The 17,170-nt window shown below is 46.1% G+C and overlaps 1 protein-coding gene across 1 annotated transcript in view; it reads right to left on the bottom strand.

The window, feature by feature from the left end:
- Nucleotides 1-555: 555 nt before the first annotated feature.
- DNAH9 (dynein axonemal heavy chain 9) overlaps nt 556-17,170 on the bottom strand; it is a 196,489-nt gene continuing 179,874 nt past the window's right edge. The window contains 3 exon segments of the mRNA XM_040530948.1: nt 556-1,375; nt 8,013-8,402; nt 15,226-15,408. Of these exon segments, the coding sequence (XP_040386882.1) occupies nt 1,148-1,375; nt 8,013-8,402; nt 15,226-15,408 (801 nt within the window). The 3' untranslated portion in view covers nt 556-1,147.

The raw sequence follows: 17,170 nt of genomic DNA, 5'->3' as shown, positions 1-17,170 counted from the left end.
AAGCATTGGGCTCAGCCCAGGCTTTGGAGGAGCTTTTCACAGGATTCCTGAAATGCTCTTCAGGAAGGCATGATGCCATATGGCAGGTCAGAGTTGTCTCAGTAAGATACAGCAAACAATGCCAGATACCTTCAGCAAGCTCAGAGAGGGCAGTGACCCCACTAATAAAAAACCCATGGTTACAAGCATGGTGAGAGGCAGCAGGATACCACGTACCAGATGAGGAGGAGAAACAGCAAAGAGCAGAGGCAGGGTCCTGTGCCATGCCACAAAGCACTGCAGACTGCAGGGAGAGCACAGCACAGTTCCATGTCCCCAGGCAACCCTAACTCCACATGTCCCAGCTCCTGCAGACCGAAAAGCACCGTGTGCCTGGCTCACTGAGGTAATGTGCAGCCCACCATCCCTCTCTGGAACACATCAGCTCTTACCCACTCCATTCATATTTACAAGTGCAACTATCCAAACAGGTGCATTTGTCCCACCTGTCACTGCACGCACTCTCCACGCAATGAGTAAATGTGTCATACTGGTCTCCAGGCAGCACTAGGCCAGGAACAATGATTTTTATTAGTAATTTTCTATCATTATGAAATAGTCTTCTTAAATAAGCCCTGTGCTGTATTTTTACTGTTGATTACATTAATCACATTAGATATTAGTACTATTTTCAATGGTTCTAAAGTTTACAGGAATATTAGCAAGAACCAGAACACATCCACCACAGCTGCTGGGTTCAACATTGCACTTATGAGAAAGAAACATTCACATACAGAAAAGAACAAGAACTAAAGAATTTCACATGTCACTGAACTACCTATGATTCTGGAGAAACTACTTTTGAATCATGAAAGAGAAATGAACTTTAATTTCAGATTTGAGCTTAACACACTCTGTGTATGGAAAATCTGGGTGTGGGTTTGGATCTTCCAGCGCAGCAGTGCAGGAGCCAAGGGACATTGGTTTACAGCAGCCAAGAATCTGGTCCAAGTGTCTGTACCTCTCTCAACTCCTTGCAGGCTCTATTTAGGCCAAGAGGCCACTATGCAGAGAGATGGAGCTTAGGTTTAGCCTAAGAATATTGTTTTCAAAATTGTCTGAGAAAGAAATCGTTAGGGATTCTAAATGAGGCGTGCTGCTGGTGAGCCTAGATCTGTAGCAGCAACGCCACACCAGCGAGCACCCACTTGGAAGGATTTTCTCTAGTTTTAAGGTTAAAAGTCCACACATAAGTTGGCCCTCTTTGGCGTGTTTTGTAGACAGGACACGGGTACACACTACGGATATCTTGCTTGTCAGCTGGAATGGCTTTGATGAAAATGACAGGCATGGCCGGGGTTAGTTCCTTGAGCCTGGCATCTGTGATTATCCCGGCCTACAAAGGAAAGAAGAGGTCTTAGTTAGATTGCCAAAACCTCCATCTGCTGTACCCCGATACACATGATCACCTGTAATGTTTATACAGACTGGCCTTACAGGGCAAGTGCAAACATCTCCCCTGAGATCAAGGGGGTGGCTAATTCTATCTGAGGTAAGGAGGGCCTGGATCAAACACCTGCCTATTTCATCAGATGCCTCCCTCAAATGTAGCTTATTCCAATGGGACTGGTACAAACTGATACCTGCTGTCCCCAGGTGCCCAAACCCACAAATGCCTGAGCAGAAATTTGTGAGGGAACGATGCTCCTGTCCATGTCTTTGTCCAGCTCCTGATCTCCTGTCTACAGCTACATCTAGCCTAGAAGTCCTGCCTACGTCCAGGGCCATCACACTTGTTCTACACCCAGCTCTTACTCAGGGTTTTGCCAGACCAGAACCACTTCACAGGGAGTGAGGGCCACCTAAAGGGGTCCTACAAGAAAGCTGGAGAGGGACTCTGTGTCAGGGGGTGTAGTGACAGGACAAGGGGTAGTGCCTTTAAACTAAAAGAGGGTGGATTTAGATTAGACATAAGGAAGAAATTCTTTACTATGAGGGTGGTGAGGCCCTGGCGCAGGCTGCCCCAGGATCTGTGGGTGCCCCATCCCTGGCAGTGCCCTAGGCCAGGCTGGATGGGGCTGGGGGCAGCCTGGGCTGGGGGCAGGGGGCCCTGCCCATGGCAGGTGAATTGGAATAGAATGGTCTTTACGGTTCCTTCCGACACAAACCATTCTGTGATTCTGTGAACATTGCTTGTGCTAGAACCAACAGTGGACACCTGAGCAGGGCTCAGGCTGGAGAACAACATTCCCCTAAGAAGAGCCTAAAAGACATCAAGTGAGCGTCCCACCACAGCACCATGCTTTGAGCATGACCTGGAATAGCCTGTCTACTGTGTACTGACTGCAGAAAATGTTTTGCGGGGCCCCAAAAGGTACCATAGGCTTGTTTCCAGTCTCACAGTTGCTGTCATGAGCACAGGGGATTCAGGTGGCTTATGCCTGAGAGAATATAATCTTAAACTAACAAGCCCACATTATCCTCTCCAAAGCAATGCTCTCTCTCAGCAGGCTGCCTGACCTGGGAGAAAGACGGGATGCTTTCAGGGCAAGAAATCAACGGCTTGTTTCGCTAACTCAGGTCTCTCCAGCAACTTGTGTTTCTCTTTCTGACAATAAAATGCACTCCACATCAATCAACTTCCAGGAAAGCCTGCAAAATTGCTTAATGGAGGCTAGAGAGAGCAAATGAAAACAAATATGGAAAAGGAAATAAAACTTCTCAGTGCTAAAGAAATTGCTTCTCTCTGCAACTTAGCTTCACATATCATTATTATTTCAAATGCTCTTAGATCAGAGTTGGGGGATGAGATTCAACCTCTCTAATAGTTTGCTTAGTTCTGCAAATGAGTGAAGAAAAATAATCCCTCTTGCAATACATCTTGGTTTAATTGTACTAATACCATCTGTTACACTAAGCTAACGATAAACCCAACTCTGATTTAGGATTTTCTATTTCCAATGTGCTGAACAAACATTAAATAATTCTTACAATACCTTGCATAGGAGCTATTTATCAAACATTATGATGTTCTCTTTTTAAATCCATACCTTTCATCTCTGAGATCAGATTTTGATCAGATCTCTCTTTTTTTTTTAAACTGATAATAATTCAAATCAAATTTCCAAGATATATTTTACCTATTTCTAGGTTAACAAGATCTGATATCTCCTGGAGGTATATCTATGGGACACATCACTGTGTTATGTCTGGGCTGATTTGCATTTGCATTTTTTATCGCTCTCACAATCAAAATTAATTCCACTCTGAAACGAATTTTTTCTAACCACTTCCACGGCACACCTGGTAAAATGCCACTGTTCTGTGCTCAGAAAGCTCTAGGCCACAGATCCTAAAGGAGTCTTCACTTCTGCTCGTCTTGGCTTCTCAACAGGCACTTTGAAGAGCGGACGTAATACATTGCCACGTACCAAAGGACACAAAGCAGTTGTCACAAGCCAGAGATGATGACAGATGGGCCCAAGCGCACACGCAGTCGCACACGCAGTGAGCCAACATCCCTTTTCACTCAGCTGTATTTTGAGGTGTTACGAGCATGGGTGCATCTTATTTAGGGTCTGTTGGCTTAAGGCCCTTTTTGCGTGGCTTGGTTGCCTTTCAGATAGAGTTGGATCTGTTTGCAGGGCAGGGGGCTGATACTGCCAACTGGGTGTGCTGGGTCTGTCTGGGATGGAGTTAACTTTCCCAAGTAAAATCACCACAGTAAAACCACCACACTGGGGCTGGTGATCCGGCCAGCAGCACAGCCAGAACATCACTCCAAGGTGGTCCGGAGACATCTCCATCTTCAGCTGGAGATGGGGAATGAGAAGAAGAGCTGCCCGTGGTGTATGCAGTGGAGAAACCCTAATGGTGTTCTGTCCAGCAAAGCCAAATGAGAGATGAATTGTTAACTCTGACTAGTTTCAGAATTGAGGTACAGATGGAAAAGTATTTGCCAAATTATGCATTTTTCAAAAACAACTGTAAATGAGAGACTGGCTGCTTACAGCACAATTTGCAGGTGTCCCCTCCGTGGCTGCCTTGTATGTTTATCACTGGAGACCCCAGCTTCAGCCACATCCCACTCTGGCTCTCATAGCTCACAAATGCACGGCATTACTGACAGTTGACATCTGCAGGCAAAGGCTTCATGTGACATTCCATCTCACCCCCCCCACCCCCAGAAGAAATTTCAGTCTCTGATGCATGAGATTTGATGTACTGTAGCCTCAGCAGAAGGCTACGTGGCAAGCTGAGGTGGTCAGGGATCACAACACTGGGCTGTACCAGGGCTGGGCTGCACACTGATGCTGTTTTCATCTATACTAGCTTCTGGGAAGCACCTGAGATAAAAAAGTGAGTGATATGCAACTGTTCCCAAAGATACTGAGCTACCTGAACCACCAAATAAACACGTGCTCTTACTGTTCCTCGCCACACAGATCTGTCCCTTCTAAGCCTCTCCACTGGTTGAAGACTGGTGCTTTGCTTGGTGATTTGCTTTGGTGATTAGCTTTATAAAGCACATCGAAGCTCTAGCTGGTGTGCCATGAAAGATATAGACAGTATTTAGCCACCGCTCAGCACTCCACGCACGCCTTCCAAGGACAAGGCAGTGTGTTGTCTACACACTGCAAAGCTCTGTGTGGCACAAAACCCACCTCTCCCCTTGTCCTACCGTGCTCCAGTGCCCTTGGTGAGTAGCAGGGCACACGCCTGGCATCAAACACTCCAGCCCTGGGAGCAAGAGAGCCAGGAATCAGTCAGCAGTCTCCCAGTCTTGAGACAAAATGTCTCATAGTGTTACCAGTCAAACCGTGTCTTGCTGAGCTCCACTGACTTTAACAGTGCTACAGCAACAGATCATTTGGACCCAAAATAACCTGCTTGGTTTCATTTCATTTAATAGCAGCCTGCAGTTTTGTAATGAATGTTTTATAAATTTAAGACACCCAAGGGCAAACATAAATGTTTAAATAAATAGAAAAATGTGAGTAGGAGAACACAGGAGGAATTCTCTCCCTTTTGGAGGCAAAACCTAAATGTGAAATATTACTTTAAAAGTGGAGGTATTCCCCAGAGGAGTTCTTCTAAACATGACCTGCCATTCTTATCAGAGGTTTAACTGGAAGAAGTATACAACCCAAAATAACTGTGCAGCTGTTTTAATAATTCTTCATCCATTAATGTATACTGGTGCTCACTGGATTACAGGTAAAACGAATAGTTCCACCGGGTAGAAATGATATTTTGGTGTGAGCAGCAACATATGAAAATATTCTTTTTCTTTCTGAAATAAATTGAAGCACGATACCCAGAGATTATGAATGGTTCTATAAATGTAATTGCTCAGTATCTTTCAATCAAAAGGAAAATGTAACCAGAAAAACACATTTACCAAAGTCTAGGTTGTCTCTGAAAAGAAACTGCACTGCTGAATGCAGTCACCCATACAAGATATTGGAGGGAGCAGAGGAGAGAAGCCACATGTACCCCAAAAGATTTCTGTCTTCACACCACCAAAACCTCTCACTCTTTACTTCCATTACCACCTGGGAAAGGGCAAAACTAGGCAGAACTCAGCCATTTGCTAGTAATGGCGGCAATGATGGTAACAGAAAACATAACAGCAATCACTGGAATTTGTTTTTACTGGAACATTTGACACGCAAGACCAGTACTTTTTAAAAACCCTCTCTATTCTGCTGTGCCCAGCTGATTTGTATTAGCTTAAAATGTTCATTCTTGAGGGCAAGTGAAATCCAGGGTTCCCTGTAGCAGGGGTTTGTGACCTCTAAGTGCTGCAAGGGTGTTTTGTTTTTTTTTTTGTACGCAGCCACACCAAAGGCTTAGGAAAGGAACAGGCGGGGAACTGTAGGGGCTTGGTAAATGGATGGGGCTTGTCCTTGTTCTGCTGCAGTGACTTCTGCTGTCAGCAAAGACAAATCCAACATGGGAGGAGATTTGACCTTATAACCATGTGAGACCTTTACAGCAACCTTTTGACAAGGTCCTTGCCAATGTTTCTCACTGGCTGTGGCTCCCCAGACCCAGCATACACGTTGGATCCCAGAGAAGAAATGGCCTGGAGCTTTGCCTTTCCCAAGGGTTGCAATAAAATGTGCAGGTTGCATCAGGCAGTGAGTTCTACGCTTTGCCTAACTTTCTCTCCTTCATGGAAAACTACTGCAGAGAAAGAGATGAAAAATAAATGGAGTATTAGATTTGAATTGCAGGGTCAGGATGGGATATAGTATATAACAGGCATGGTCCCTCTAGTCAGCATCTTACCACCAAGCCCCACGACAGATAAAGGAGGCTCTTCAAGGTCAAGGCTCTGAAGAGCTACCTCTGAAAGAAAAGCCTCCTCCTTTGAGAGGACAAACTTGACACAGGTAAGTAAGTTCTGGGTGACTCACTTTGATCACCCTTCACTCCCTTGCAGATCAGTGGCAGCAGGAGCATTGCACTGGCTGCCCAGAGGAAGAGCTGCATGAATCACTGTCATTTAATTCTCACGTGCAGCACAAATTGGGATTCGTGGTACCAACAGACCAGGCAGCTCACAGGACCAAGCCCAGTGGGGATTTGTCAGACTAATGGCTCTCGCTCTGCAGACTGAACTCCTAACAGCTGACAACTGTCAGAAGGAATGACAGGGACAAGTGTGCTCCTCTGGGATGCTGCAGCACGAGGTGCTCTGTAAGAGGAGTGCTGACAGCTACACGGGCAGGAAATAGCAAGTGAGCAGGCTTCCCTTCATGTGCCTGGTTGGTAAGTGTGGCTCTCACCCTGGCTGCCCCGAGGCTGGCTGCTACGGCTGAAGGGCATTGGGCCACATCCAGAAAGGGGAAGAAGAGCAAGGGCCACCCACCCTTGCTGTCTGTTTGTCCAGGACTTGCCTCCCCCACACCACATTGGGCCATCAGCATAAGTCTGCCTTGGCCATACAGGTTAGACCTCCATGCAAGCTTTATTTGCCATCCTAAGGGGATGACTGAAGGATGTCATTCACTTTTGGTCACAAGCCCTGTCTATCCAGATGACAGCATGCACCACTCAGCTGCGGAGGGACAGTGGTCTGGTGTTGGCACATACCACCCATTTAGCTCTGGGGATATGAAGAGGTAGGATCAGGACCTTACAGTCAGCGTCCTCTCCTTTCTCCTCACTGCTGCTAAGCAGGGGACAGAGTAGTGACACTGTAAAAGTCTGTCATGTAACTTTCGAAGGCAGCAGTAGGGAACTGGGGTTGTTTTGTCTGGAGAAGAGAAGGCTCAGGGGAGACCTTATTGCTCTCTACAAGTACCTGAAAGGAAGGTGTGGGGAGCTGGGGGTCGGCCTCTTCTCGCAGGTAACTAGTGATAGGACTAGAGGGAAAGGCCTCAAGTTGTGCCAGGGGAGGTTTAGGTTGGAGATTAGAAGACATTTCTTCTCAGAAAGAGCAGTCAGGCATTGGAACAGGTTGCCCAGGGAGGTGGTGGCATCACCCTCCCTGGGGGTATTCAAGGAAAGGTTGGACGTGGTGCCTGGGGACATGGTTTAGTGGGTGACATTGGTAATAAGGGGACGGTTGGACCAGATGATCTTGGAGGTCTTTTCCAACCTTAACGATTCTGTGATTCACAACCATGCAAAGGTGCAGGGGCTTTACAATCCTGAGAGGACCCCACATTTTGTGTCTTTCCTAACACCGTGAGTACCAACAGCTGTTTATGTACTCTGTCAATGTCATTGAGGTTGAGATTCACCTTGCAGGAACCAAACATGTCAGTCCAAGTTGGCCAATTTGAAATCCCTTCATAGCCACAAAACAGGCCACTCCTAAGGGGTGATCCATCTGACAATCCTGGATACCTACCCAAGGCTGCAGAGAGACCCGGTTCTTTCCCACCCCTATAGAGGCAGCTCAAACGTCTGCTTTAGATGTGTGACTGTCTGGGCTGGGAAGTTTCCCGAAGCACAGTACCAAGTAATAAGGGCATAAAGTCTGTGATTCCTCTCGTAACACAACAGCCTTGGGAGCTCACCTGTGCATCCCAGCGCGCACCCTCCATGAACAATCCGTGGACATAAGCCCCTTCCCGAGGAGGACTGGCAAAATCTTCCCGGTTCTTCTTCGTCACATCACACTGCAAGGTCATCTTGTCCAAAGGCCACTCATTCTTTCGGGCTGTGGACTGCATGATGGCTGTCAGGAAAGACTGGGGATTGAAGAACCCAGCAAGCCACACAGCAGAGGGTAAGGAAAAGTCTCCCGTCCAGGTCTCCAGCTCCTTGATGCGAGTGAGCAGGTCAGCAAACCACATGCCCAGGCTGGCTGTGGAAGGATAGGCCTTCTTTATCCAGGACTCAGGCACCACGTCCAAGAAGAGGGCATTCTGTAAGTTCTCCATGTCACTTGTCATGGTCAACTCTCCCTGAGTAAGAGAGGGCACAGTTAGCAGCAGCAACTGTTTAACCTGAACAAAGCTGCTTGACAGCAGAGGCTGAGCAAGGAAGCGTAGAAGAGCATGGCACCCTACACTGTCACCAGTGTTCACGTACTGTGAATTTCTTCATGAGTTTTGGGTTTTCATGAATACCACCGACTGCAGCCTAATACTCCTACAGTCTTATCACTCCTACTGTAAAACTATTACTTGGAGGAAAAGCTATGTAGGAGTGACCGTGAGCATGACTGTCCTTCAGCTGCTCCAGTGTTGCTTCTGTTTTCTATCATTGACTGAAGAGCTTTATAGGGCAGATTTTCAGAGGCACAAAGCTGTTCCCACCAATGCTACCAGGGCAGGGCACTGGGGTCTCTGATAACCTACTCCAAATTGTCCAAATGTTTGTTACACCAAGTCCTTTCTGCTTCCTCTCCTCCACTTCCCCTCACTCCCCTCCTCCTTTAATACTCTGCAGTGCAAGTCTTTCTTTTTGATTTCACATGTTACCTGCAAATGTAATCACAGTTTCTTTCACAGCAGGGAAACACACAACAAATTAAGATATGATTCAGCCAAGTGGGATAGAGAGGCTTGGCTTTTCCTCTACCCAGCAGTTAATTATTAAAGCTTTTAGAAGCCTGCATCAGTTTGGCCCAAACAGGAGAAGAGTTGGAACATCAATTCATGGTCAAAAAAGGGGGTTCTGCATAACAGCATCCCCCTTGAACTTCTTGTTCTCTGCAGCAGGCCCCCAGTGTCTGCTAGTTGAAAATTAAGAAAATTCCTGCTGTATCCAGCTGAAATTACCTTATGTCTAAGCAAGAGATGCCTGAACGGCACTGATGCTGGAAGTGCAGCTGACAGAGGCTGATAAGAGATGCAGCAGCCTGTGCATCAGTTTGCACGGAGGGGCACACAGAGAGGGCTCACAAACTGCCGAGGGGGGCATACATTGGTGGTGACAGGCCAAGGAGGACGGTCCTCAGCACAGGAAATTCCACTGAAACACAAGTACAAACTTTTTTTACTGTGAGGGTGCTCAAACACGGGCACAGATTGCCCAGAGAGGTTGTGGAGTCTCCATCCTTGGAGGTACTGGTAACCCAACTGGGCATGGTCCTGGGCAACCTGCTCCAGCTGAGCCTACCTTGAGTGGGGCCAGGGGGGATTGGACTTAATCTCCAGAGCAACTAATCTGTGATTCTGTGACACTCAAACCAACCAGACTGCAAAAACAGAACTTGCAACTGCAGGCTCAGCTGCTACTGGCTCTCAGTGCCCTGCACAATTTAAAACTTTGCATGCCCCGTGCTGAGATGGCAGGGCACAACACACCGCAGCAGTTTGGAGACAATGTTGATCGCTGGTGTCCATTATAAATACCTACTTTTGTCCCCTTATCATTTTGCCAAAATTTATCTGACTTACAATTTCTCTTTCCCTCAGGCTGAGTGTTTTTGGAATGATTAACTGAACTCAGTTGTGCCATTGCTGAGAAGGAGGGCGAGGGAATTGGGTCAGTCTATTCACATTAACAAATTCCAACTGTTCTTTCACAGGACTTCAGTGCCTCCAGCCATGAGGTCAGCAGAGGTGCCCTTTGCAGGGGCAGGGAAATCTGTGAAGCTTCAGCAAAAGTTGAAATCCTTTTAAAGCAACCCCTGACATGTGTTTAGCAAAGTTTGTCAGAGTCCAGCAGTTAGAAAATCTTTGCAGCTTATTCCTACACTGACTGTGCTGCTTCCCCGCCGAGCTCTGATCTGCAGATTGCACTGACAGGCTTCAGCAGTCAAGATCACAGCTAAGACCCAGCCAGACCACAGCAGTGCAGTAACAAGCGTCCTTATTGATGGCCCATGTACCTGGCAGTCACAAATGGAAGCAGGCTTGGTGCTGGGTGATCAAGACTCAGGGCATGCTGGCACTCCCAGGTTAGCAAGCATTTTTTCTTAAAGTACGTATAGCATGAAGAGACCAGAGACACCCAAGCTTGTGACTGAACTTGTCATCCCCTGAGCTAATCACACTGCAAACATAACACACAGAGGTGCTGGATGACAGCTTAAACAAAGGACTGAGCTAACATCTGCACAGGCACTGTGCCTTGTCAATGGGAGGAAGGACGTCAGCTGAATTCAGGCACCAGGAATATCCATTTTGGCTTTTTAAACTAGACTTGGAATACTTATCTTTTGTATTCCCCGATATAAATTTCTAAATTTCAACTATAAAATTATTTTTTTTTTTGCAACGGGCAATAAGCGCTTCAGTTTGGGCACTATCAAAAGCAAGGGCAGTACGTCAGTGGGCCCCAGCACCCACCAACTCAAATCGGAGCTGAGAGTGCTTCTGCACCGCCTCCAGGCCTGGAAGCCACCACGGACCCAGGACCTCCCTTCAGAGTTGCCCCCCACAGATCTGTGGCTTCCCGTGCAGAAATCCCCTCACTGGGAATTGTGCACCTCTCAACAGGCTGGACTGACACAAAGGATTATTAAACCTCTGCTCTAAAGATGACTTGTTAAAAGCAAGCAACTCAACCTGCAGGGTTTCCCCATGGAGAACAGATTTCTAGTGGACAGAGAAAATCATATGTACAGAGGTTTTAAGATAGTCTTTTTTTTAATGCTTTCGAAGCCAGATGTGACAAATGAGGTTAAATGAACGGCTTGGTGGAAGCACGACAGTTTGCTAGTCCTAAACCGAGCGGAACAGCTCTAACTGCCTTTCAAAATGCACACCAGCCTCCCTGGTTTCATAAAGCCACTCAACAGCTTTGTGTGAGCAGGGAGCAGGTAAGTGTCTGCCAGTAACTCACCTCACCATTTCTATTCAATGATTTTATATTTGTAGGGAATCTCAAAATGGCAGGTTACCTGGTAAAAGGTCTTCAAAGCCCTGAGTAATTTCAAGCACAAAGGTTAAACACCCTTGAGAACGATCTCTCATTTTGGTATTTGCTATGCAGCCGCACAGAAATATAAAGGCAGTGCATGCTCCGTGCATTTCCCCTCAGGTACCTGAGTTTTTTCACTTTATAATACATTTGAAGAAAATTTAGTGACCTGCAATTAAAGGTTACACAACAGAAAAGCACGGCCATATCCAATCAGAGGAGCTGGTAGATTGTCAAAATGATTTGACCTCAGCAGGGAACAGTTATCATGGTTTTGTTATTTAACAACTTCTGTTGGCACACAAACGCTGAAGTCACATTTTGGTTCTTTCCTCATTCGTATCACATGGGTCATCATCACACATCTCAGGAGAACATAGTTCCCTATTCAGTAGGCTGGTGTCAGGTTAAAACCATGGCAGGACCACACAGAAATTGTCATCTGATGGGCAAAGTACCGCACTGGTCACAGGAGGACACTGAGAACCATGGGACCTTCTGGCACGGACAGTCAGAAGCATTATTCACTCCTGGAAAGGTTTTGAAGCTGGTAAAAATATTGTAAAATGTGTGCAGTCAGATAGATTGATTTAAAAACATAATCCTCGTGATCATATATCCTGTCTAGTTTTACTTTCAGGAAACAAATGAATTACCAAACGTAATTCTCAGGGAGGCTTGAGAAAAGCAATTTTTAAAGCCTGTGCATTCGAGCATACTTGCTGGAATCTCCTGCGAGGGTTCAAAGCATCTATAGCCCCTCTCTCATATAGTTGCCCAAACACAATTATGCATACATTTGCATTTCAGATGCTGAATACTGAAGTGCATCCAGAATGATTCAAGCTACCTTTTTTTTCCCCCCTCAAACACTGGGTGTAATTTTCGCTAAAGACACAGAAGGAAGTCCTAATCAGTCTGCGGACAATCCCTCAAGATGAGCAGACTATTGTTTTCTCAGTTAAGGTTATTTTCACTTGATACAGTGAAACACTCCCCCCAGTTAGCCTTATGAAATTTGGTCTTACTGTATCTTTTTACAATATTTATTATCCTTATTTTGGAGGCTTATCCTTCACTGAAGTTGCAAAATCTGCTCACAGAAATGATACTGGGTACAACATTAGCATGCAAGTGTTTCAGCCCAGCCACTGGTCTCACTGAAGTCATCCAGAACAAAGGGCTTTGAAATGCAACATGTCAGTTATTTTTGATGGCTACCAGTCTATTGCAATTTCTCTCCCTCTTAATGGGATGTCTCCTATTTTTGGACCAAACAATCGCTTTCCATTACATAAACACAATGAATTATTCAAAAATTCAAATTAGCTATGACATTTCCAAATTGCCTTCTTTTAGCAGTTAGTCAGTTAAAAACAATAGGACTTGCTTCCTCTGTGTTTTATTTATTCTCTTCTGAGATCCACGGCTCCTGTTATGTAAACTCTCCTCCTCTGAGTGCTGTCAGTCAAGATTCCCAATCCAGAAGATTAACGTGCATTAATGGCTCTCGTAGGAGCTGCTCTCAGAAGGAACAATTAAAGAATGATTTCTCTTCCAAACTGAGCATGAAAGCTAGCTGCCGAGCCGGGACAGCACCGCTGCCTACAGGAGGAGCCAGCAGCAGTGACCCTGGCCATTATGAGACACCCAAGGCACGGGAAGGGCACCTTGGGTGACGCTGGGCAGCAGCATGGGCCCTGCACGGCACTTGACTCAGTCTGCAGGGACCCACAGCAACCTCTGTGTACTGGCACAGAAGGATCACCTGCTGGCTGTATCTAAGACCCTTCAGTCTCTTCAGCACACACGAGATTAAGAAATGTTGACACGAATGTGTGTATCTACTCTGAGTAGTCCTGAAGTCCTGGCCTTTTGGTCTCTGAATCCCACTGTAGGCACTGAGGCTGTTGTAGTCATTAGAGGTGCCTTTTCTGATGATGCTATCTCAATTCCTTGCCATGACTTGTGGCAGGGCTTTGCGAAGAAATTTTCCCCTTCTATTATTGCCTGATTTCCATGGTACATATTGCCTGTGGTTTATTTAGGCCCCTGCTTCCACTCATTCTCCCTACCAACATTAAATAGCTTACTCTTCTCCATGTTAAATCTAATCACTACACTTTGTTCAAGTTACAATTATAGCTTGTTTGGGGCTCAAACACTGAAACATTAAATCACTTCTTTCCACCTGTCTCAGGAAACAGAATTTTCACCGCCTCACGCTAGAAAATAAAGGAAGTCTGTTTGTAACAACAGACTACACAAATATTAGCCTGTTTCAAAATGGACTGAACATACTGGGCCATCACAAAGCGGATATGATATGTCTGTCTCTTCAATCAAGACAAGAAGCGTCAGCAGTGAACGCAGTGCAGAAGTGCCTGCGCTAGCACTGGTCTGAGCTGCTGGGTTCTCAGTGCACAGCACAATGGGGCTGGGATTTAGGAGCAGCCTAATCCTCTCCCTGAGCTGCAGCTACCTAAAATCCCAGAGCCAACCCCTAGCACCTCTGTGTGCACACTGCAGATGTACCATTTGAAGATCTCTCTTCAAAGGTGCCCTCAGGAGACTGTTGGGACTGTCATTCAGTCTCAGGACAGGTCCTCCTTGCTCACCTGCCAGCCCTGTCTATGGTGTCAGGACAAAGTAGTTGCAGGTCCTTCAAGCATGGTGACTCCCATGCTATGCAGAGCACTTTTGTGAGCTGAATTTTGGCAGAATGGGAGGACAACCTGTCATTTGGAAAACAATGGAACAGGGAGTGCCCAGGGACTGATGTCCTTAATTGCTGCCTCACACCATGAAACTGCCCAGAGAGTAAGTTTGTGGCAATGACAAGGAGAAGGCATCAGGGTAGCACTGAAGCCACCAGCTTTGTACCATGACCTCCAGGCACGTCCCTTCCTTTCTAAGGGATGTGCAGCAAACGCAGTCACCGTGAAGAGTCTTTTGGGATGACAAAGTGAAGAAGGAAAGTTGCTTCAAGCTGGTAGGGCTGGCCAGGCAGGTCCTCACGCACTGGCAGTGCAGCCTGATCTATGCCCGTTTATTATTGAATATGAAGTCAACAGCCTTTTATATTTTGTGCCAACATCTGCCTGGGAGAGAATTCAGAAGATGACTTCCCCTACCATCAGATACAACCTCAAAGCACAACCCTCTTGTGCATCCTGTTGAACACAGAAGCTTGCATACAACCTGGCATGACCTGCCAGCCCCAGAGCCCTTCACTGTTCTCTGTAAGCAATGGCCAAAGCCACTGCCCAGAAGGACACAGACATCATTTTTCTGGATCAGAGTCTGGTTTCTTATCAGGGTGGAGAAGTAACTGTGCATGGAGCAATCATAGACAGTATCTCCACAGGGGAGGCCAGCTCCTGAATCTCCTCTATTTGCAATTGACTCGTACCCAGCAAGGGGAGTTTTAGCCTTTCCAAAGCTCTTGATTTTTATTTTTATTATTTTTGCCTTTTTGTCTCACAGCTCTGGATATTCTTGCATCCTTACACATGACCAATCTTTCCTTTGATTTCAGCCTTTAATGAGACCTTGCTACAAACTCCCCCCTATTAACTGGATGTTTTGTGAAAAGGTATGATATTTTGGCTAAGTTTTAAATAGGCTGCTTCTCAATTTCTGAGAGAACTATTGTTGCTGTGCTACAGTATCGGGTAGACTGAAGTGCCTGAAACCATCATTATTACATGTATCTTTAACCCCATCCAAAGCCTGTGCTCATGGCTTGGGGACAATGTGCTGTTTGAAATGCATCTGTGAATCTTTCCCCATGGAGTCAAGTTGGTTTTGTAGCTAGTAGTGCTGAATACAGACTGTGACCCCTTTTATTCCCTGAGCACCTTTTCATCATCAAGATTTTATGATGTTGTGGTTGCAGGTATATAGAGCTCCTACCTTCAGCCCCAGGTCCAGTTCCTTGAGAGAGCGCTTTATTTCACTGGTGAGGATGTTCATGCGTTCACATTCCTGGAAGGCAACCACAACATATGGTGTCCTCTCCTCCACTTTTGTCATCAGTTCTGCAATGTTAAACTCATCTATCAGCTTCTCTAGCATCTCATCCAGAAGAGCTTTCACCTGTGTGCCAGAGGGAGAAGAGAGAGGGATGTTAGTGAATGGCCCGTGGGGCTTTCTCAACTGACAGCTGCCTGAACATGGGATGAAAACTCCATCTGCCAGTTGCTGTCTCCAAAAACAATCAGTGTCAGCTGCCCTGGGCATTGCACCTTTCAAAGAGCTTGCCCCATCCTATTAAAATTCAAATGCTTACAAAGTTAATGTCAGATGAGAAGTTTTCAAAATGATGGCTTAAAAATGTCAGTGTGACATGTAACGTTCTCCTTCCTTCTCGAGTCTCAGGTCTGCACTTCTTCTAACGTCAGACTCAGTGCAGGCAGACTGAGGGGGCTATAGTCTCAGCTGAGCTGCGGGACACCCTGAGCTCATAAGCTGTTTTTCTGTGGTATATTGATAGAGAGGTGATTTTATTAAATTGAATTTTAAGCTGAATTTGGCACTCTGAACTAATAGACTATGGAAGAAAGGTGTAATAAAACAAAGTTATTTTGGGTTGGAAACGGTGTCTTATATCTCTAAATAGTAAACAGGGAAAACAATGCAACAAGATGCCTCTAGTACCTAAACACTAAATACAACAGGAAAGTCCTTTCTGGTTAACAGTAAGACATGAAGCCCCTAATCTTCATGGGACCATTGTTTATGTACAATATTTTACATTTTTACTTTTACATTACTCAGATACAAAGGTTCATGTGGACCACTGGACAACTCAGTATGGAAGTCTCTCACACTGTTTACTCAAGGACTTTTCAGGAGCGTGCTACACACAGTTACAGTTCCAACGGTTTTCACGTGCAAAAGCTGGCGTGTGGGTGACAATGACAGCTGCCAGCCAGTGGCAGAGGCAGCCCCTGGGTAATTTCATTGCCATGCCCTCTGGCATTCATATTTTGGACTCTGTACTCCCATTTCCTCCCATTGCTGCTCTCCAAACTCTCCACACATGTCAGACATTATGAAGAATTGGCAATGCGTAGGTTGTTATTGCAACGAGCAAGGTTGCTGAAGCTAAAGCTCAGCTGGAAAAGCTCTTGAGCTGCACCTGAGGTGCAGTATAGAAATACTCTGCAATTTGAAATTTCCCTGCGATTCTCTTTGGCTCTCACTTTTTCACAGCAATAATGGCTCGTTTTCTGTAACGTGGCCTCAGAAACTTGTGGGAGTAACTGGACTTCTCAGAGCTTTGGGAAAAAAAGACAGCTTTCCAGCCGTTTCACTGCAAGATCTCTAAAACTGTCTCAGCCAAACAAGGGGCTGAAAATCCTCAAAAGGATAAGCTAAGACACAACTCCTTCCTCACCCTCTTGGAAGGACTGAGTGAAAGGGGTATGGCCAGTGCCAGCTATACCTCAGGAAATGAGAGAGATCACCTCCAGGAGAACATTAGCTGTGGGAGGATCCCCGGGCACGAGGCAGTGCGGTGGGGCAAGACCCACCTTGCTTCCAGGCAACTTTTCTTCTGTGATCGTGAAGCCCCTGAGGGCAACTTTACTGTCTCAAGGGGACTGCAGCACAGCCATGCCCTGTGATATCCCCCACTCGCTGGATCACCCACTGATAATTCTGCTTCTCTGGCCAAGGACTCAAATTGTAATTAAATAGCAAAAAGGGTTGGGATAGGAGGAAAGGTATTCACATTTGCCATCTTTGAGCATCTCCTTTGACCTCGCTACCTCTGGATTATTCCCCTTACCTCAAACTCCTGCATGGTCTGAAAACTGAACATGCCCACCACTTCTGAGTAGCCCTTAGGCAAGGT

Source organism: Cygnus olor, chromosome 18, assembly GCF_009769625.2.
Source record: "Cygnus olor isolate bCygOlo1 chromosome 18, bCygOlo1.pri.v2, whole genome shotgun sequence".
Taxonomy (NCBI): domain Eukaryota; kingdom Metazoa; phylum Chordata; class Aves; order Anseriformes; family Anatidae; genus Cygnus; species Cygnus olor.
The sequence above is the reverse complement of the archived record's forward strand: the minus strand, read 5'-3'. Positions and strand labels throughout refer to the sequence as shown.